Source organism: Sceloporus occidentalis, unplaced genomic scaffold (assembly GCF_023333645.1).
Source record: "Sceloporus occidentalis isolate IW3139 unplaced genomic scaffold, rSceOcc1.0.p SCAF_2, whole genome shotgun sequence".
Classification (NCBI taxonomy): Eukaryota; Metazoa; Chordata; class Lepidosauria; order Squamata; family Phrynosomatidae; genus Sceloporus; species Sceloporus occidentalis.
The window spans coordinates 21,509,045-21,531,018 of record NW_028316982.1 but is presented as its reverse complement, the minus strand read 5'-3'; the positions used below and the strand labels follow the sequence as shown (position 1 = coordinate 21,531,018).

The 21,974-nt window shown below is 43.4% G+C and overlaps 1 protein-coding gene across 2 annotated transcripts in view; it reads right to left on the bottom strand.

The window, feature by feature from the left end:
- The window catches only part of LOC149318036 (Golgi integral membrane protein 4-like), a 65,707-nt gene extending 45,864 nt beyond the window's left edge, over positions 1-19,843 (bottom strand). Inside the window, exon 1 of one of the 2 annotated variants that reach the window (XM_089508899.1) lies at positions 19,026-19,843. In XM_089508899.1, coding sequence (XP_089365025.1) covers positions 19,026-19,212 — 187 coding nt within the window. In that variant the 5' untranslated portion in view covers positions 19,213-19,843. The remainder of the gene's footprint in view (positions 1-19,025) is intronic. The other variant, XM_089508900.1, reaches the window with a different exon arrangement.
- Positions 19,844-21,974: the final 2,131 nt, after the last annotated feature.

Below are 21,974 nucleotides of genomic sequence, written 5' to 3'. Positions count from 1 at the left end.
CTCTATGAAGCGGTATAGAAATGTAAATGCTATTGCTATCGCTATTCACTGTAGCCAGACCAATATAGGCATACTTCAGTTAACAAAGCTTCTGGCAAAGAAGCTCCTTTTTATTATGACCACCCAACTTGCCACTGATATCCTCCTCATCCTCTGTCTAATTGAAAGGGGTTTTTTTTAGCAGTGGTAACACTAGGAGGATGGTGATGGAGCACCAGGTTTGATGTTTGGTTGCAGCCACATGTCTGCAATACACAATGAAATAAAGCCTGAGCTGCAATAGAATAAGATTCTATCCTAGCTGATCCTATACCTTTTCAATCATATATTTGAATATCTGTAATTCCATCTCTCCATCATGGCAGATCACACCTACTCCATACTATCTTTGGGTTCATTTTTACAATGGCCACGTTTATCACCTGGTCTTGCCTAAAGGCTTAAGGGTCACTCCTGGCCACCTGGGGAAACCTTCATCTCCTCCAAAAAAAAAAAAAGGGGGGGGGGGAGGCTTGGGATAAAGAGATCCTTGGAGACCACAAAATATATATTTGGGGATACATGTAGCCCATGGGCCAGACATTCCCTACTTCTGCTCTAAACATACCACTTACATACTGGTGGCACAGCCTTTGAGAGCTATTGGTTCTGTTCCTCCCCTGAGATTTAACTCCTTTCTTTCTGGATCTGAAGAGAAGAGTTACATGCATCCCACATCACATCAACCCTACAAAACCATTATTATCTCTTTCCAGATGGCAGGAAAATGATAGAAACAAATGATGGAACTGGACTGTGAATTGTAATATGGATTCTCCACCTTCAGCTCTGTAAGAATTCTATAGTAAGACTCTCAAGTTTTAAACGTGGCTAGGGTTGCCATAAGTCAGGACCTCCAAACCGGGACAAATGTAGGACAAAATGATCAAATGTAGGACGCTTTTTTTTTTAAATCGAGGGCACGCAAAAAATTGATTATTTTTTAAAAATTTTTCATATAAATGCATGTTTCTTAGGCATGATCAAAATGGAGGACATTTGGCATTATTCCTAGACAGATGGCAGAAATGTGCTTCCCTTACTGGCCAAAAACCAGAAGAGGAGGAAGAGTGGAAGAAGCAGAGGAGGAGGAAGAGGAGGAAGAAGAGGAGGAGGAAGAGGGGAAAAGGAGGAGGAGGAAGAAGAGGAAGTAGAGAGGAAGAAAAAGGCGAGGAACAGGGGAAGGATGAGGTGGAGAAGAAGAGGTGGAGAAGAAGAGGAGGGAGAAGATGAAGAAGAAGGGGAGGAGGAGGAGGAGAGGAGAAGAAGAGGAGGAGGAAGAAGAGGAGGAGGAGAAGGAGAGTAAGAAGAAGATGAAGAAGAAGAAGGGGGAGGAGGAGGAGAGGAGGAAGAAGAAGAGGAGGAGGAGGAGAGGAAGAAGAAGAAGAGGAGGAAGAAGATGAAGAAGGGGGAGGAGGAGAGGAGAGGAGGAAAAAGAAGAGGAGGAGGAGAGTAAGAAGAAGAGGAGGAGGAAGAAGAAGAAGAAGAAGAAGAGGAAGAAGAGGAGGAGGAGAGGAGGGCGGAGGAGGGGGCAAGGCAGGGGAAAAGGGCTTCTCCGAGGCGAGACCCTTTTCCTCCGTCAGGCCGCCTCCCTGGCCGGCGGAGGAGGTGCCAAGGCTGGGGAAAAGGGCCTCGCTGAGGCGAAGCCCTTTTCCCCTGTCAGGCCGCCTCTGTCCCCAGCGGAGGAGGCCAAGCAGGGAACGAGCCTCGCTGAGGCGAGGCTCCTTTCCCTGCCTGGCGTCCATCGCGGGGGGGGGGGGGGAATCCCGGGGGCGGAGCCAAACCGGGGCAGGACCGTCCGGACCCGCCCCAAACCGGGAAAGTCCCGCCCCCCGGTGGGATATGGCAACCCTTAACGTGGCACTCTTTTCCTTCATAGTACACACTGAGGCTAGGGTAAGAGCTATTAATCTGATGTCTTTAATTGTTCATGACTAAAGCATTAATTAGCAGAGTGCTTAAGAGAGATGTTGTTTTTACATACTGTGCACATCATTCCTGACCAATGTTGTTTAAGAACCAGGTAACCTTCTGCTTCTCCTTCCAACATACTTTATTAATTTAAGACAGTGGTTCTCAGCCTTTGATCCTTTAGTCATCTCTGACCACTGGCTAGGGAATTCTGAGAACTGTAGTTTTGTGAGACATTTAGCCTCCTGTGTCACAGAGCCCTGGTGCCATAATAAACTACACATCCCAGGATTCCCTAGCACTGACCCAATACAGTTAAAGTGATGTCAAACTGGATTATTTCTGCAGTATGTTTTGAACCTCAGAGAAACAAAGACTAAAAACCACTAGTCTAAAATAAACCTAAAATGAATTTCTATTCAGATTTATCCCTCATCTTCAGCCTCATCATCCACATCATTTGACCGTAGTCTTTTGGAAAAACCTTTTCTCATCAAAACTGTATATACCTCCATAGAGTCTTAAAAGCCCCATAAGATAAAGGAAACCTTTAATAAAAGCATATTTTTCTCTGCAATATTCAATACCTAACAAGAGAGAAACACATAGGTTACAGCATAGATAATTTTTCATGGATTTGTCAATAAATTATGGTGCCTAATGAGTGTAATTAGTAAAGTGCTGATGACTGTCTGCATGAGATGCTAGACTTCAAGCACAATAATTAGTTTGTTAATTGGCTTCTTCCAGGGATGAAACTAAGCTGTTGGATATCAGGAACAAACCCCATTGGCACTTAATTAGAACCTTTTAAATACTGGTTAAAAGTGGGGGGGGGAATAATCTGTCTAGGGCAGAAACCCATTCCTATGCTCTTCTTATAAAGAAGAATTATTAGAAGAGTTAACTTTTTGAAATTTTCAGCAATAACATAATATCCTCAAGCAACACCCTGATTGTGATCAAAAGAAACTGTTTGAGAACACCCATTTTTGCATATTTTTAAAGTTGTATTTGTGCTGAGCTCACTCAGTGCAAAAATGGCAGAAAAGCAATAATAATTTATTTCTAGCCCGCCCAATCACAAAGAATCCAGGTGGGTTACAACAATAAAATACATCAAGTTACAATAGTTATTTAAAAAAAAAAGTAGACCTCCCCCTTCATTCCCAGTACTAAAACAGAATTAACCAGTAACAGTATAAATAGGCAGAAAGATAGGCAGGGAAGAACAGACAAATGAGGGAACAAATATCTCTATATCTGGGGAGGGTAACTAAGTTGGAAAGTCCTGCCGGAAGAGATCCGTCTTGAGTGCTTTCTTAAAAGCTGTCAGAGTGGAAATGTGATGGATCTCCTCCGGCAGGTCATACCATAGTTTTGGAGCAGTAATAGAAAAGGCCCTCTGGGAAACTGATGTTAGCCTAGATTTTTTTGGCTGTAATAAATTTCTTCCACACCTTAGTGTGCGGGGCGGACAATAGGGAAGAAGGCGTTCCCTCAAGTACTCTGGGACCAAGCCATGAAGGGCTTTAAAGGTAATCACCAACACCTTGTACTTTGCCCAGAAACTGATAGGCAGCCAGTGCAGGGACTTCAAGACCAGTGTTAGATGGTCATTCCTAGAAGTTCCCGTTATCAATCTGACAGCCATATTTTGTACCAACTGAAGTTTCCGAACATGGCACAAGGGTAGCCCCACGTAGAGCGCATTACAGAAGTCCAGTTGAGAGATTACCAGTGCATGTACTACTGTTTCCAGGTCCCTCGGCTCAGGAAGGGGTGCAGTTGGCGTATCAGACAAAGCTGATAACAGGCGCTCTTGACTGTCGCATCCACCTGAGCTGTCAGTTGGAGCGACGAGTCAAGGAGCACCCCCAAGCTGTGGACGACAGAATCCTTCAGGGGAATGTGACCCCATCCAGAACTGGCTGACACAACTCAATTCCTGGATTCAGGTTTCCTATAGCAAGTACCTCCGTCTTACCTGGATTCAACTTGAGTCGGTTTTTCCTCATCCAGTCCATTACCGCCCCAAGACAGGCATTCAGAGGAGAGATGCCATCCTTAGTCACTGCTTCAGTTCGAGACATAGAGAAATATATTTGGGTGTCATCAGCGTACTGATAACACCCCGCCCCATGTCTCTGGATGATCTCACCCAGTGGCTTCATGTAAATGTTAAATAGCATTGGGGACAGAATCGTGCCCTGAGGGACACCCAATTTAAGCTCCCTCTTGGCTGAACAACTGTCCCCAAGCGACATCATCTGGAACCTGCCCAAGAGGTAGGACTGGAACTACTGCAATGCAGTGCCTCCAATACCCAACTCTCTCAGTCGCTCCAGAAGGATACCATGGTCGATGGTATCGAATGCTGCTGAGATGTCCAAGAGCACCAACAGGGTCACACTTCCCCTGTCGATGGCCAGACAGAGATCATCGACTAAGGCGACCATGGCAGTCTCCACTCTGTATCCCGTCCTGAATCCGGTTTGAAATGGATCCAGAAAATCCGTTTCCTCCAAGACTGTTTGTAGTTGATTGGCGACCGCTCTCTCGATCACCTTGCTCAAAAATGGTAGTAACGAGACTGGTCTATAGTTATTTTTATCCAGGGTGTCCAGGGCAGGCTTTTTTAAAAGTAGTCTAACTACTGCCTCCTTGAGACAGGGAGGTAGGGAGCCTTCCCTAAGGTATTGCATTAATTATGTTTTTCAGCATCACCATGATTTTTTCTCCCCCCTGGATAGCCAGCCAGGTTGGGCAAGGGCCGAGAGGGCAAGTCGTCTTTTTCAAACTACTAAGAAGCTTGTCCACATCTTCAGTACTTACCGACTCAAATTGATCCAGTCTAACAGTAATGGCGGAGGCACTACTGTTAGACAGATCGACTTGATTTGTCTACTGAACAGGAGAAACTAGCTCTGCCAGTAATTTAGGGGTCATTCAGACTACACTTTACCCCGGTTCCCAAACTGATTTAAAAGTTAGAAGTTCTCACTCGCCCTGAATTTTACACTACTCAATCAGGGGCTTGCACAAGAGATCCAGGGCAAATCCCCCTTAGCGCGGTTTTTCTGAAAGCGGGCTATTTACCCTTTCTTTTTGGAAAAACCGACTCTTCCCTGCTGCCGGCAAATGAGAACTCAGCCCCAGTCATGATCGGGTCAAGATCAGGGAGGGATTTAGGTCAGAGGGCGGGCAGTGGGAGGATCATGCCTCCCCTCTCCTGCTGGCTTTTTGCAAGCGGCTCCCCCCTCCCTTTTTTGTTGTTATAATGACAGATTATGTGCATCCTGCAGCTCTTCGTTCTTCTCTTCCCTTGCCTTCCCTGCCTTCCTCCCCCTCCTCTTATTCCCGCTCTCCGCCTCCTGTCACTGCTTGCCCTCCTTTTTTCCTCCTCCTCTTCCTCTTCTCCGCTCTTCCTCATTCTCCTTCTCCCTCCTCCTCCTCCTCCTCTGCCAACGCCACCCCCTGCAGGCTCTTTCTCCTTCTCCTCCTCCTCCTAACCTCTTCCTCCTGCTCTTCTTCCTTCTCCTCCCTTTCCTGTTCCTCTTCTTCCTCCTCTCCCTGCTTCCTCCACAGCTGCAGCCAAGGAAGAACAGAGTAGAGGAGGAGGAGGAATGCACAGGAGGCGGGGTGGCCTGGGAGTGACTCCTGGGAGCCAAAGACCCTCGGCTCCCGCGCAGGCAAGCAGACAGGCGAGCATCTGCAGTGAGGGAAGGAGTGTGTGTGTGAGGGGGAAAGGATGAGGGAGGGAAGGAAGGAAAAAGGGAGGGAAGGTGGGACAAGGAAGAGAAGACGAAAGGAGGGAAAGAGAGAAACAGAGAGGGAAGGACAACATGGAATGAGGGAGAGGGAAGGAAGGAGGAAGGGATAAGCAACGAGAAAGAGAGGGAAGGCGGAGGGCAAAACAGAAGGAAAAGAGAGAAGGAAGGGAAGGAGGGGACCAGGCTAGAGAGCGAGAGGGAGAGGAGGCTCGTGGCCCGGCGGCGCGGGTCTGGCTGCTTCTGCCGGGGATCTCTGGTGTCATGTCCAGCAGGGCTCCTGTGCCATCAGCGTGCAAGAGGCAGGGATGGCAGGGATGCCCAGGATCCTCTCCTCCTCCTCTCCAGGAGGGAACCCCCAAAAGCTCCTCCATTTGGAGCATCACACAAAAGCAAACAAACAACTCCCAGAATTCCATAGCAGAGAGACGGACAAAGCGTTAAAGCGGGGAGGGAAGCTCACAACCTGAAGGCACACAACACACGCACATACATACACAAGTTGAGAAAATATGCAAACGCTGCCGCCAGTTTTTTAAAAAAAGGAAGGGGAAAAGCCCCCGTTCTGTTGGCCAATGGTAGCAGGAGACGTCACCTCTGACAAAAGCGGAAGAGAATTTGATTGACAGCAGGAGCCTTCTTTTAAACCGGTACCAACTCTCTGCAAAGAGCTGCAAGGGCTTTCAGGGGTAAATAACCCCAAATAAGGTAAATGATAGTCGGCACCTGCTTCCGGAGAGATTCAGGAGCCCCCCCCAAATCTGGCCAGTTCCATCCAGCGCAAAAAGCTGAGTCTGAATGGGGCCTTAGTAGCTGACAGTGTTATTTGCCTGCCTCAAATAGATAGGTGGGTTAGTACTTTGCAGTAGACTGGCAGAAAAAGAAAATCTAATCTCCAACCTTTTCTACCTAGTTACGCAAAGGATTTTTTAAAAAACAAAATAAAACAAAACACCTTATTATACCAGACTAGGAAAATGACAATTAGCTTCCATAATAAGATAAACTACTGTAGTTATTTACAGGTCAGCGAGATGAAATTGAGTTGTCAGTCACTGGCAACAAAAATTACCAACCCACTGAAATGTTTTCTTATCTATCCAGCATGCAGTCAGTGTTACTAATGCAAACATTTTGATCCCTTCAAAGACAACACGAAGATTTTCTCAGAGGTTTTGAGTCTCCTGATGAAAGTTTAGAAATCCAAAAGCTGTGCCAGTTACTGCCTCTATGAGAGGATTTGCTGTAAGTCACAGAAAAATATAAACAAAAATCAGGTTAAGCTTCCTCCACTGTTGTTTTTTCTTCTTATCAATGAATGTTTAGTATGAACACAAAACCAAACTGAAGGGTTCTACCAAAGAAAATATTTATGTATGTATTTGAGGGTTTAATTTATCCCTTATTTTTTCACAGTTGTGTGTTTCGGTAATTGGAGGTGGGTTACATTTTATTCGGACATATTTTACATACATAAATATTTTCTTTGGTAGAACCCTTCAGTTTGGTTTTGTGTTCTTACATCTTGGGTTTTTTGTCATTTGGGACTTTTGTATGTTTAGTATGAAAACAGTAAAGGTCCTTAGAGCAAAACATAAGACAAGTCCTTGAAGGACTGAGCTAAAGGTTAATCTAGGCTAGGTGGGCAAATGTGTCCTTCCAGATGTTTGTGACCTGAAACTCCCATCAGCCCTATCCACCATAGTCAATGGTATGGGATTATGCAGTTGCCCACTTGTGAGCTATGATGACACTCTGCTTCTGAATTTTCAAATACCATATAGCTAGCACAAACAATAGTCATAAAATTCTCTTATCTCTTTTAACAGAGTTATTATTGTTGTTGCTGTTGTGTGCCTTCAAGTAGTTTTCAATTTATGGCAACCCTAAGGTGAACCTATCATGGGGCTTTCTTGGCAAGACTTGTTCGGAGGAGGTTTTCCTTTGCCTTTGCCAATGATGAGCATGTTACTTGGCCAAGGTCAGCCAGTAGGTTTTATGGCTGGGCAGGGAATTACAGTCCAACACTCAAACCACTATGCCACACTGGCTCTAGTGGCCATTGCCATATCATGTTATTTATTTGATATGTGCCCAGCTTCTCTCTTAAAACAGGAGACTCTCATCCCAATTCTATAAATTGGTACTGATCTATAGAAAGTATTTTCTGTCTCTGCTGAATGTACTGTAAATCTGTTCTATTGGATGATTTCTATGCTCCAATCTTAGAAGTAGTAAAAAAAAACCTACTCACTTTCTTCAGGCCTTTCTCTCTCTTCTTTCCTTCCTTTTTTAAAAAAAACCTCCACATGATAAAACCTCTTACAAATGTAAAGAGGGTGAGGGGAATTATTTGTTTAAAAACACTACCAAAGTATAATATCTTAATCCATTTCAATCTGGTTTCAGACCTGGACAGAAACAGCCCCATATGGGTCACATTAGCACACAATCTTCACGAGAAACTAGATAGGAGATGTGCGTTCCTACTGGATCTGCTGGACCTCTTTCCATCTTTCGGTGTAATCGAAAATGTGTGCTGTATTGTTTTAACTGTACTGTTTTTTAATGGTCTTTTATCAGTTTGTGTTAAATTCTTTTTAATGTCATTAATAATTTATTTTCAAGGCCAGCATGGGATAGTGGTTTGAGTGCTAGACTAGGACTCTGGGCTATTAGGATTCAAATCCCTGCTTGGCCATGAAAACTCATTAGATGACTTTGGAAAAGTCACATTTTCTCAGTCTCAGAGGAATACAATAGCAAAGCCCCCCTTGAACACAGGCAAACTCCACCTCCACAACAAACCTTGCCAAGAAAATCTCATGTTTTACAGTTGCTATAAGTCAGAAATGACTTGAAGGCACATAACAATCGACAACAATTCAGTCTTTTGTATTATTTATTTATTTTGGCTGCCATGAGTCCTTGTTTTGGAGAAAAGGCAAAGTAAAATTATAGTTAATAATAATAATAATAATAATAATAATGTGGACATTGTTCACCAGCTAGCAAGACATAGTCAGGAAATTATCAGCTATCCTCTCACCCTTCCCTGGAAACTACATGGCTATGTTGCCCTAACTGCAGGTTCTGAGTAGGGTTGCCATATCCCGCTGGTGGGCCGGACTTTCCCGGTTTTGGGCGGGGCCGCACAGTCCCGCCCCGGTTTGGCCCCGCCCCCAGGATTTCGCCCGCCCCCGGGCTGAGGGGAGTATTCCCTCCCTGCCTTAGCCCCGTCCCCATTGCCACAGCAGCGAGGGTGGGGCCCAGGCCTGGGGAAAGCCTCCCTGGGAGGAGTATTCCCTCCCCGCCTTAGCCCCGCCCCCGTCGCCACAGCAGCGAGGGCGGGGTGAAGGCCGGGAGGGCAAGCCTCCCTGGGAGGAGTATTCCCTCCCCGCCTTAGCCCCGCCCCCATCGCCACAGCAGCGAGGGCGGGGCAAAGGCCGGGAGGGCAAGCCTCCCTGGGAGTAGTATTCCCTCCCCGCCTTAGCCCCGCCCCCGTCACCACAGCAGCGAGGGCAGGGCGAAGGCCGGGAGGGCAAGCCTCCCTGGGAGTAGTATTCCCTCCCTGCCTTAGCCCCGCCCCCGTCGCCACAGCAGCGAGGGCGGGGCGAAGGCCGGGAGGGCAAGCCTCCCTGGGAGGAGTATTCCCTCCCCGCCTTAGCCCCGCCCCCGTCACCACAGCAGCGAGGGCAGGGCGAAGGCCGGGAGGGCAAGCCTCCCTGGGAGGAGTATTCCCTCCCCGCTTTAGCCCCGCCCCCATCGCCACAGCAGTGAGGGCGGGGCCCAGGTCCGGGGCTCCTATTCAAATGTAGGGCACAAAAATTTTGTCCTACATTTGAAAATTTTGTCCTACATTTGTCCCGGTTTGGAGGTCCGGACCTATGGCAACCCTAGTTCTGAGTCATCTTTGAGGGCAGTCCCACACAGAGTGCATTACAATAGTCTAGTCTGAAATTTAACAGAACTTGAATTACTATGGTAAGTTTGTCCCTGTCCAGGAATACAATGAATGTAATGCCTAAAGAAGTAATGGAAAGGAAATGAAAATGTAATTTCCAGATTGGCAGGATGAGTACAGAGATGAAATGTCCCTTACAGAGATTTATCTTTCCATAGATTGTAAACTAAAATAAATATAGAGCTTCATTTTATTCCTCCCACCCTGGATTTTCTCTTGTTCCTGCCCCATCACTTACTTAACCATTTTCATCTGAAAGGCAATGTAGTAACCGTCTAGACCTTCCACACTATCACATTTCTTGAAGCTAGTTTTGGCATACAAGCTTTTTAATTCTTCCTCAAGACCACAGAGCAATTCCTATTTAAAGCACTTCAGCAGGATCAGCTAACATTCCTGCACTTCCAAAATTACATCAGTATCCATTTCACAAAAGAAATAACTGGTCAGACTGGACTGGAAACTGAGAAAGTAACTGTTTATACAGGTTTCTACAACAATCTTGCAGAGTTATATATGCTTAAATGTTATTAAATGCCACCGAATGAAATTGTTAATGAACAGGCCCTTGCAGAACATCCTTTAATTCTTTTCTATTTCTTATTTAGTGAACTCACTCCTTAACAAAAGGTAAACAAGAAGTACTATACAAACAATATTCACTTTTTGTACATGAGAAACATACCTACATTTAATAGAGGCACCATTTTTTAGCATAGAGGAGGCCATTTTCCCTCTGTAAGGAGATGTTCATTTATATATGGATGTATTTTGTTCCATTTAATCATCTTAAAAGTGGGAGTACATGTTTTCCACACACCGGTCTTGAAAGGGAACATTGCTGCCTGGGATCTCTGCATGCTTTTTGGCTGGAGCACTGTGAATTAACAAATCCACACCGCCCCCCCCCCAAATCAATCCTCCCAGCAGATGGGGTGGTGAGGAGGCCCTCTGATGTCTCCATACCAGCTGTGTCTGTGATAAGGGTGAAACTGACGGAAAAGCCCTCCCTTGATGGTATTAAGATTCAGTCAGGTTCATATGGGGAGATATGGTCTTTCGGATATGATCTTACAATCTGGACTCAAGCCTATTTATTTTATGTGACGTACATCCCATTATTCTACTAGAACTGGGACTGAAAGCAACCCACAAAACAAAACAGAACCAAGCCAGGATAGGCAAAGAATTATAATGTTAAAATACATTTAACCAAATTATAAAATTAAAACACTATTCATTGAAAAGACATGAGTGACAAGTACAGAGAAATTCAGCATGGTGTAGTGGTTTGGGCATTGGACCATGACTACGGAAACAAAGGTTTGAATCCCCGCTGGCCATGGATACGCACTTGACGACCTTGGGCAAGTCACACGCTCTCAGCCTCAGGGAAAGGCAAAGGCAAATTCCCTCTGAAAATATCTGGCCAAGAAAATTCCATGATACATTCACCTTGAGGTCATCATAAATTGGAAATGACTTGAAGGCATACAATGCAGTAGAGCACCAATTTCGTAAAAGCCCTTTTCACAGCAGCAGCCAACGACTCGCTTTCCCATGTTTTTCCTAACTGCATCCCAATAGACTCTCTTTCTTCCTACTTTGCTATCCTCAACCTTAGAGGGGCTAGACAAACCCTGCCCAGGAGGCAGGCAAGTCAATTACAGAGTGTGGCATCTACAGAGTTTAAAGAAGAAAGTGAACACCTACAGACATGTGCACACACATGCAAAATCCTCATGACACTTAGAAGTTATTGCTAGAAAAAGTCTAGATTATAACAATGGCGTCCTTTCTGTAGGAGTTATCCCCCGCACATTGAACATTTACACAAGTAGGACAAGAGTAACCTCATGGTATTAGTTCAGTCAGCCAGGAGAAATGGATTCTTTAAGTTTAGAATGTTCCTGTTGGCTTTCCTCTCCAGTGTCTTCTTTATCTCCTCCTTTCTGATGTGATCTTCAGGATGAAGAGCAATGAGCATGTGAGGTAGGAGGTAGGAAGACAAGCCAAAAGACTACAGTTTTGTACAAGAGTGCTAACTTTACAAATAGCAAGAAAGTGCAGACTGGCTAATAGGTATGGGAGCCAAGGCTGGTTCACACATGAAAGCTGATGATCATTTGACAACTGCAGCACCAAGCAACAATATGCATATTAAGGTGCATGCATGACTGAGACATCAATCAAATGCCAGAAACCAAACTTTTGCATGGGCTTGAACATGGTGTTTTTGGGTGGCACCAATCCGAATGCTCTACCGCAGATCATCAAGTGCTCTCAAGCGCTGCACATTTCTGTATGAATCATCATTCATAAAACAGACTGTAAATGTAACATTGCAGATAACATCATCTCTTTGTTTGTTACACAAACTATGTGCTGACAAAGGGTTACCCTTTCCTGCACTTCATCTGATCTCAGTGTAAACAAATGACTTAGCAGGACACAATGAGAGTTTAATTAATCTACATTTTGGATACACTGCTCTGTGATCCATTATATGTTATTCTTCTGACTGAGTGCCTCTGTGTGATGGCCTTTTGTGCATTACTTTATTTTGATAACAGAAAAAAATATTCAACATTTGCTTCAGAGGAAAAGAGCAATGGCCAAAGTGTCCCACACCTGAAAATTTCAGGAGCAAGACCATGGTGTTTTCCAATTTGGTACAAACAAACTGTGGCAAAGGAATCTTAACTTTACAAAGGAACAGGATGTTCATTCCCAATAAATGTTCTTCAAATAGATTTAGAAAAACATGCCAAATTGCCAGAGTGTCCTATCTGCCATACTGACAACCCTGAACTAAAATATTTCTTTTACTGTTTGGTACACAGAGGTTTGGCATACAGATTTATTCATTGTTAATACAGTTGTTGTTGTTATTATTATTATTATTATTATTATTATTATTATTATTAACCTTTGTTGCCCCTCAATATCCATGGATTTTTTTATCCACAGGTTGAAATCATTATAAAAAATACACATTACAAAAGCAAACCTTTATTTTGCCATATTATTTAAGGGACACCATTTTATCATGCCATTGTATTTAATGGGTCTTGAACATCCATGGATTTTGTTATTCACAGGGGGAAGGGTCCTGGAACCAAAGCCCAGTCGATACCAAGGGCTCACTTTAGTATTAGGATGTTTCAGTTTCTCAAACACCTCTGTTTCTAGATACCAGCATATGTGAGAATGTTGGACTGGGAATTGGGATATTCAAGTTCACATCCATGATCTGCCATAAAACACACGAGATAATTTTGAGCAAATCATTCTAACTCAGCTAACTTACTGGGATATTGTGACCATAAAGTGGGAAGAGGGAAAGTTATACTGCCTTGAAAGATGGTAAGTAAATGACATTTTTAAAAAATAATATAGTTTCACCGATCTCAAGGTCAGTAAGCAGAACTGTTAACACTGACTAAGAAGGTACACTTGAACAAATGTGTACAGTCCCAGGTCCCAGTGAAGGGAGGCTCAGCTACATTGTATAACTGGATGACTGAGAACTCCTATGGGAGGGGTACTTTTTCTAAAACAGGGTGGGAGTTGGATATACAGTCGGTTATTTCAGATGCAGAATGGCATCATATATGGGCATGTCCTCTTTATAAGTCTAAGTCATCTGCCCTACGGGAAAACACATTGAAAGTGGTATACAGATGGTACCTGACCCCTGTCCAGCTAGCACGAATGACAAGGAAGACATCTTCATTGTGCTAGAGGGGTTGTGGGGCAAGAGGTACATACCTACACATGTGGTTGGAGTGCCCAATTGTCCAACAATTCTGGACAGAGATTGTTCAATTGATGTCAGACATCACTAAGCAAAAGGTTCAACCCACCCCAGAATTGATTCTCTTGTCAATATTTCAATTTGACAATAAATTTCTCCATTATATCCTTTTCAATTGCTATAGCTAGATTGATAATTGCTAGAAACTGGAAAACAGGTCATCTGTCCATGGAGCAATGGTGGACGAAGTTCTGGGAAGGATGGTTAATGGAGAAGCTTGCAGACAATGCCAGGAGAACATCTGGGGCAAGGAACTGCAATCAGTTCAAGGAAAAGTGGTTACCTCTTATAGAATATATAAACTCCGACTTTCATACTCATGTTCCACCACAGCAGATTTTGGTTTGGAGTTTTGAATGTGACCTCAGCTCTGTAAATCTGTATTTTAGCTCATGTTTTTAAAGTAGAATGGTGATGTAATTGTGTTTTACCTTTTGTAAACAATTTATATGTGTGTGTGTGTGTGTGTGTGTGTGTATAGCTGATTTTTAAAAGCCCCCCCCCCCAAAAAAAGAAAGAAAGACAGAAAGAAAGATCGAAAGTAAATGACATTTTTAAAAAATAATTTCACCGATCTCAAGGTCAGTAGGCAGAACTGTTAACACTGACTAAGAAGGCATCACAATGATACAGTGTATGCTCTCATAGAGTATTACTTATATAATCTGGACAGTGTGGAATTGCAGGATTTTTGAAAACCATGCCCACTTACAAAAGGCAACAACCTGTTATTTTAACAACTCAGTTGAAGTCTGATAGGATGCAACAGGGAACAGGAACAATTGCTTCAAAGACCATCAGCTACTAGCATTCCCAAATTTCTTGAGAACATGCAAAGTGGCAGGACATTGGTACACACTCTATACACAAATACTAAGGATTCCTATTTTTTTTACCCTATTAACTTTGCATTAATTAACTCTACCATCACTATTTCCAATACTGAGCCACATATAACACAGTCACTTGCAGAAAATGGGAAGTCAACGTTTTCCTGCATCATGTTATTACAAAATGAAGATCCAATTGTAGTTATTTTATTACAGATTACATTCCTCTTCCAAGTATTGCTTCACAGAACATTAATTCTCACAAACGTATTGCATGAAAGTACATTCTACTCTCACATCAGCACCATACAAATAGCACTAGTCAATTATTCTGTGTCTAGAACCACATTTTCCAGTTTACAGGCTTCAATTACTATGGTACAAAAAAATAATAATCTGGGATCAAATCCTAGTCCAAATGCTACTTTTTATGGCTAACACATTGATGCTGCTTAGTTAACCTAAATTTGATATCCTATATACCCTGAAGAGACAAAGAAATAATTCCAAACCATACCTCCATATAAAATAGATTGACAGCATAACCCTGTAGATACCTACTAAAAACAAGTTTCATCAATCTCAACAGGGTTTTCTTGCAAATAAACATGCAAACAATTGGGCCATAGGAAAAGAATTACAACAGGCCTGCATAATGTCTAAATTGCCAAGTACAACAAAGTCTACCAGACACATATAATACTGCAGTAAGTGCTTCATCAATGCCCATGTTTTTGTCTTGTCCAAGATTGCAAAAATAACAAAGAGGCAAAGGGTGATTGTTACCAGTGGTGCCAAAGTTATTTAATGCCAAGTTGGTTCCCAATTTGAACATGCAAATTCTTAATTTGGAGACCACAGCTTCTTTACCAGACCAGAATCCCAATCCCTGTTTTTCCTATCTTTTCCAGCCATAAAGTGCATGTCCTCATTCCACTGATCTGTAGGACAACTCAGATGGATTTGTTGTTTGAATGCCTTGATTACTTGCTTTACCCAAGGAAGAATTTGCATGTTCAGACTGCTTTGAAACTCATCTGACTCTTCCCACTGAGGCATTCAGGATTTCTGTATTTTTCGGTTAGGACCAAGACACAGAAAGTACAACTTTCATATTTCTGACTGTCACCTCATTCTAAAGAAAACTCTGTGTGTGCGTGTGCGTGCTGTATGTCTTCAAGTCATTCCCAACTTATGGATACCCTAAGACACACCTATCCTAAGGTTTTCTTGGAAAGATTTATTCAGAGGAGGTTTGTCATTGCAGTCTCAGAGCATGTGACTTACCCAAGGTCACCCAGTGGGTTTCATGGATGAGCACATATCAAACTCTGGCCTCTAAAGTTGTAGTTCAAAGCTCAAACCACTATGCCAAAGAGTGAGAGGGCTAGAAATGTATTTCACACAAAATGGGCCTTTTCAAAGTTCCTCAACAACATTTATTTATAAGTAACAATAGCTTTACAAGGGGATCTTGTAGTACATTTGAGACTAACTGAAAGAAGTAGCTTTACAGTTATAGAGCAGCCAAAACATATTTTATTTATTTATTTTTATCCCGCCTTTCTCCCAAAATGGGACCCAAGGCGGCTATATATTGCACAGCATGTATGTGATACACGTATCTGATATGATACAATATATTACATGTAATGTATAACGTAGTATATAACTATGCAGGGAATAACGCCCCATGATAATACACCACTCTTGGGGATGAAGTGATTGACTGATTGAGTGACAGATAAGTAATACAGCCCTTATATGCATCTTTTGGAGTTTTTGTAACTTTAAAGCAGACTTTCTCAACCTTTCCCAACCTGTAGCCATTGGCATGACATTTCTTGTTTCTTACAGTTTGAAAACTTACTATTATTTGCTTTGCAACTTGGCAAAACTTCCTTATCCCTTGATGAAAATTTGCAGCTGATTGCTAGCAACCCAAACGTACTCAGTATGTAGGCCCTGGCTACCAGGAGATTCTGTCTTACGAAGTATCTGCTGTATGTTATTTGACAATACAAATTATTAATAACAACATGCAATGGATCTGCCAAGTGCTTTCTCAACTAGATTAAATTGTGAACTAGAGTTTGTTAGAAACATCGTGTGTGTAAGAATCAGTTTGTTACTGGTTAACAAGCTGAATCAAGTATTTGCAAACAATCATAACTAAATCCAACTATTTATCAATAATCTGAGGCTATGTAAACAAAGAAGCAGGTTATGGGAGCAGCAAGCTACCCTCACAGTTTAAAACACTTTCTTAAAGTAGATGAAACTGTATTTTTCTTTCTGTTTTTCTTTTTAGAATCTGAAAACAGATAGAGCAGGGCGCTGCACAAACAAATGAACAACTGAAATTCTCTACAGAAGTGATTCACATCTGAAATCCCATCAAATACTCTTATCAAAAACTTTGATCTCACCATGATACAAATTAAAAAAAAAAAAACACTTTTACCAAGAATGACATCTATTATTATAACATGACTTATGGTAACTCTAAAGGAGCTAAAAACTAACTGTAATGTTTTGAGTAATCACAGATGAAATAAAAACAGTAATTCTATTAGAAGTTGCAACTTGTAGAAAACCTATGTCCCACTTAGATGACTACCACTTCACAGAAATGAATGAGAAACACTCCTCTAGAGCCTGGACCACATAAGAAATGGTACAACAACCCTATGCATATTTACTCAAAACATACTCTCCCACTATTTCAGTGTACCACATGTCAACAAATTGTTTTAAATATACTTCTGCATCACCCTGGGATCCACCAGAATGAAGACTGGTTTAAAATATTTTAATATGTACAATAAAAGAAAGGCTTATTTTAATTCAACAGTGCTTAATCCCAGATAATTATGTACAGTAAGACTTTGAAGTTTGGTTCCAGGATCTCCCATGGATACCACAATATGTGAATTGTCAGGTCCCATTATATATAATGGCAGAATAAAATAGTGTTCCTTTGTATACATTTGTAAAATCAAGGTTTGCTTTTTGGAGTTTTAAAAGAAATATTGCCAAAGTATGGATGGTGGAATCCATGAATGTAGAATCCATGGATACAGAGGGCTGTACTCAGACTTTAGACTTACTGTCTTTTTTTTCCAAACAAAAAGAATGAGATGGTGTAGAACCAGTATTAATTACATTATGAATGTCATAAAATGAATCAAAGGAAGCCCCTCTCCAATATTATTGGGTATCAGCATCACCCACATACTAGAGCCAATTGAAAGGAAATTATTTAGAGGATGCATTGGTAAATAATGGGCTCCTCCAGTATAGGATGTTGCAATGGTTGAGATGACTTTAGAACAGAGACAGAGCAAATGTGGCTCTCTAGAAGTTGCTGAAATGCAGTCCCCAAGTTTACCAAACTCTGCCCATGTTTATTGATGCTGAAGGAAGCTGGAGTTCAAAAACATATGGAAGGCCACAAACAAGGCCAGACTAAGGTGATGGAGTTCCTCAAGCAGTTCCAAAATGCAAAGTCCTTTGAGGGCATATGTGCAGGACCCATTGGAGGGCTGGCTTAGGGCTGGAGTGGATTACACTTAATGGCATTGATGGGCAGAGAAAAGCAGTCCCTTCAGACCTGAAGAAGGGCAAAGTCCTGGGCATTTCCCCTGTCTTTGATCCATTTGGCATGACTGAGGCAGTATCTCAGGGACAGCGATCCCAGCCTACAGCTCACTTGTATAGCTAGAAAATGGAAATGAAACAAGCACTAAATGCTACCAAACCTTGGGAAGAGCATTAAAACAAACAAGAGATAGCCCCCTTTCTGAGTTCCCCAGATGTTTTTGAGTCTTTAATGCACAGTACAAGAATGTGTGCTTGTTGCCAGCAACAACATAGAACTCCTAATCATTAAGGGCAATGGTGAACTTGCTCCAAATGCAGCGTTGATAAATCTGTCTTGGCCACTCATTTCACACCGTCTGCTTTAAAGGAAAGAAATGGAATTTTCAAAGAGGCCTATCAAAGAGGGTTATGGGAATGGGAATGTGAAGAATGTTATGGCCAAGAATGTTGACTCTCAACTCTCAACCATCCCAGCACTGAGCGCACTCAGCCTCAACCATCCCCTCAATGGTTGAACAAAGGCTTTTAAAAGTAACAGTCCTATTTTCAAATGGACACTCAGTCCTAGCTGGGAGACACCTAAACACATACAGTTTAAACCACTGATTCCCAAACGGTGGTCCTCCAGATGCTTTGGACTTCAGCCCCCAGAATTCCTGACAGTTGGCCAACCTGGCTGGGGCTTCTGGGACTTCAAATCAAAAACAGCTGGCAGAACAAAATTTGGGAACCCCTGATTTTAATTCATTAACCAAGACTATATGTCCAGATTGGAAGCTATGCTGACTAGAACATATATGTTAATGTATTTGTAACATTGTATTTATTCCCTAGTTTGATTGTTTAATTTTTTAAAAATCACCTTTGCTCCATCTGAATGTCAGAACTGTCTGTAGCAAAAGAAGCTTCCACTCCATACTACCACACCCAAACAACAGACCAATAATGGCCCAATGGCTATAGAAGTAGAACAGTTGGGTAAGTCATATGAAGTGTTTTCCTGGACTCAGCAGAAGACAGGAGGCCCTGGCCATTTCTTTGGTAGATCTTGCCCAAGGAAGGTAAGAGAAAAAACAACAACAACGTTTTACCTTGCAGTTGTGCTGAAAGGGACTCTTGGTGTTGCTGGTACTTGAGGGCCACAGCCTCTGCCTTCTTCAGCTGGCTCTGCAACTCGTAGTAGAGCATCGCCCCATAGATGAAGCCAAACACCACAGTGAGGAGCAGGAGGGACTGCAGGATGCGCTTCTGCTTTCGGGAACACATCCCGTTGCCCATAGTCCCTTCCTTGGAGGGGGGGGAGTCCAAGGGCTTGTCCACCACTAGACTTCAGCGTTTAGGCAACAGTCAGAGCAAGCAGCATGGGACTCGGGGAGGCGTGCTTCCAGCCCCTGCTGCCATAGACCCAGGCCCTAACTTCAACCCACTGGCACTCCCTTAAGTTTTGCTAGGTATCTCAGGTCATGCTAGACAGCAGTCTGGGTGATGAGGGGGAAACCTGTATTTGGGGCAAAGGAGGGCGAACCTCAGCACCAACTGCTCAGGGGCCCTTGCCTTCTGGATGGGGCCTCCTCAGGAGGAAGTTGGTAATTGAGAGAGAGGAAGTCTCCCTTGATTATTATTATTATTATATAATTATATTGATAAATCTAAGAAAAAAGTTAACGTAGCGAGAGGAAGTCTCCCTCAATTATTGTTATATAATTATAAATCTAGGAAAGTTGATATATTGAGAGGAAGTCTCACTCAATTATCATTATATTTATAAATCTGAGAAAGTTAAGATAGGAAGTTGCACTAGATTATTTACAGAATTACAAATCTAAGAAAAAGTTGAAACAGTGAGAGGAAGTCTTACTCAATGATCCCTATATAATTACATTTATACATCTAAGCGAAAGCTGAGAGAGGAAGTCTCCCTCGAATATTGTTCTAGGATCCCAAATCTAAGCGAAAGCTGAGAGAGGGCGAGGAAGTCTCACTAAAATATTGTTATATAACTATATTGATTGATATCCTTCTTCTTCCAAAGATGGGACTCAAAGCGGCTTACAATGTTGAAAAAAATGCCATGAAAAAGGGACAGAGGTGAACCTTTCTAAGAAGAAACCACTCCGCGGAGAGCGGATGCCGAGGCCGAAGGGCTTCTGCTTCGCAAACAAGGCTTGCTGTTGTTTTGTAGCTTTTAAAAAGATGTTAGTAGTTTGGGTTTTTGTTTTAAGTTTTGCCCTTTTGGGGGGGAGGGGGGAGGGGAGTTCCCGAAGGGGGATTCCAAGGTTATGGCCCAGAAAGACCCCTCGGGGCAAAGGCTCCCCGGGGCTGCCCCCTCTTCCTTCCTTCCTTCCTTCCTTCCTTCCTTCCTTCCTTCCTCCTGTTGCCAGGGCTGGAGCAGGAGCCTGGAGCAGCTTCTCCCCCTCGCTGCGCCCTTCTTGGCGCCCTTCTCCAAGCGAGGACTTCTCCTCCTTCTCCTTCTCTTTCTCCTTCTTCTCCTCTCTGGGTTCCCGCAACTTCTCCTCCTCCTCCTCCTCCTCCCTGGCCGCCTTCCAGCCCCGCACTGACGTGTCACCTCCTCCTCCTCCTCCTCCTCCTGGCGGCAGCAGCCAAAGGAAGTCCCGCTCCGGCCGCCGCCTCATTGGCTCCCACCCGAGCCTAGCTCTCCAATTCCGGCGCGCATTGGATGCTGGCTGCGTCCATCTCCAGCCAGTCCCCACCTTTCGCCTCTCCTCTCTCCCTCTCGCCGCCCCCTCCCCACAACCCTCAAAGAGAGAGAGAGGGGGGTGGGACTGGAGGCAGCAAGCCAAGGGGGCTGCCCTGGAGGCGTCTGCTCTTTGGGGGTCCTCCCAATGGACCTTGGCATCATGTCTCGTTGTCTGGAGTAATACCCACCTGGTGCTCCAAAGGGGTCTGGGGGGGCTGCCTTCCCAGCTGCTAGACCCCCCTTTTGCCATTTCTCTTGGTAATAGGACTTGGGTTTTTATTTTTATTTGTATTTTCTGGAGTGCTACCAGAACTACTACTAGTAGTAATGATAATAATAATGCCCACTTGGTACTCCAGAAGGAAGAGGGGCCTCTGTGTGTATCTGTGTGACCCCCCCCCCCCTTTCCATTGCTCTTGGTAATGGGACTTTGGTTTTTATTGCTCTTTTATTTTCTGGTGTAGTACCCACATGGTACTCCAGATGTGTGTGTTGTGTTGTGCCTTTCCAGCTGCAAGGGCCCTCTTTCCATGGAACTAATGAACTTTGATTTTTATTTTATCTCCTGGAGTGGTAACCAAACTGCTAACCACCTTTTTTCATCCTGGAGAGAAGTGACCAGAGGGTTCCCACAGGGATTCGTCCTGGGGCCAGTGTTATTCAACATCTTTATCAATGACCTGGATGACAGAATTGGGAGCATACTTATCAAATTTGCAGATGACACCAAATTAGGAGGAATAGCTAATACTCCAGAGGACAGGATCCACATTCAAAATGATCTGAATAGACTAGAAAGCTGGGCCAAAACTAACAAAATGAAATTAAACACAGAGAAATGTAAGGTACTGCACTTAGGGCAGAAAAATGAAATGCACAGATATAGGATGGGGGACACCTGGCTGAATGAAAGTACATGTGAAAGGGATCTGGGAGTCCAAGTAGACCACAAGTTGAACATGAGTCAACAGTGTGATGCGGCAGCTAAAAAGGCCAATGCAGTTTTAGGCTGCATCAATAAAAGTGTCTAGATCAAGGGAAGTAATAGTGCCACTCTATTCTGCTCTGGTCAGGCCCCACCTGGAATATTGTGTCCAGTTCTGTGCACCACAATTCAAAAAGGATGTTGAGAAACTGGAGTGTGTCCAAAGGAGGGTGACTAAAATGGTGAAGGGTCTGGAAACCATGCCCTATGAGGAATGACTTAGGAAGCTGGGGATGTTCAGCCTGGAGAAGAGAAGGTTAAGAGGTGGTATGATAGCCCTGTTTAAATCCCCCGTGAGCCTTGTCTGTTATTCTTTTCCCCTTGGCGATGTTTACGATGTATTCTACTCTACACAGC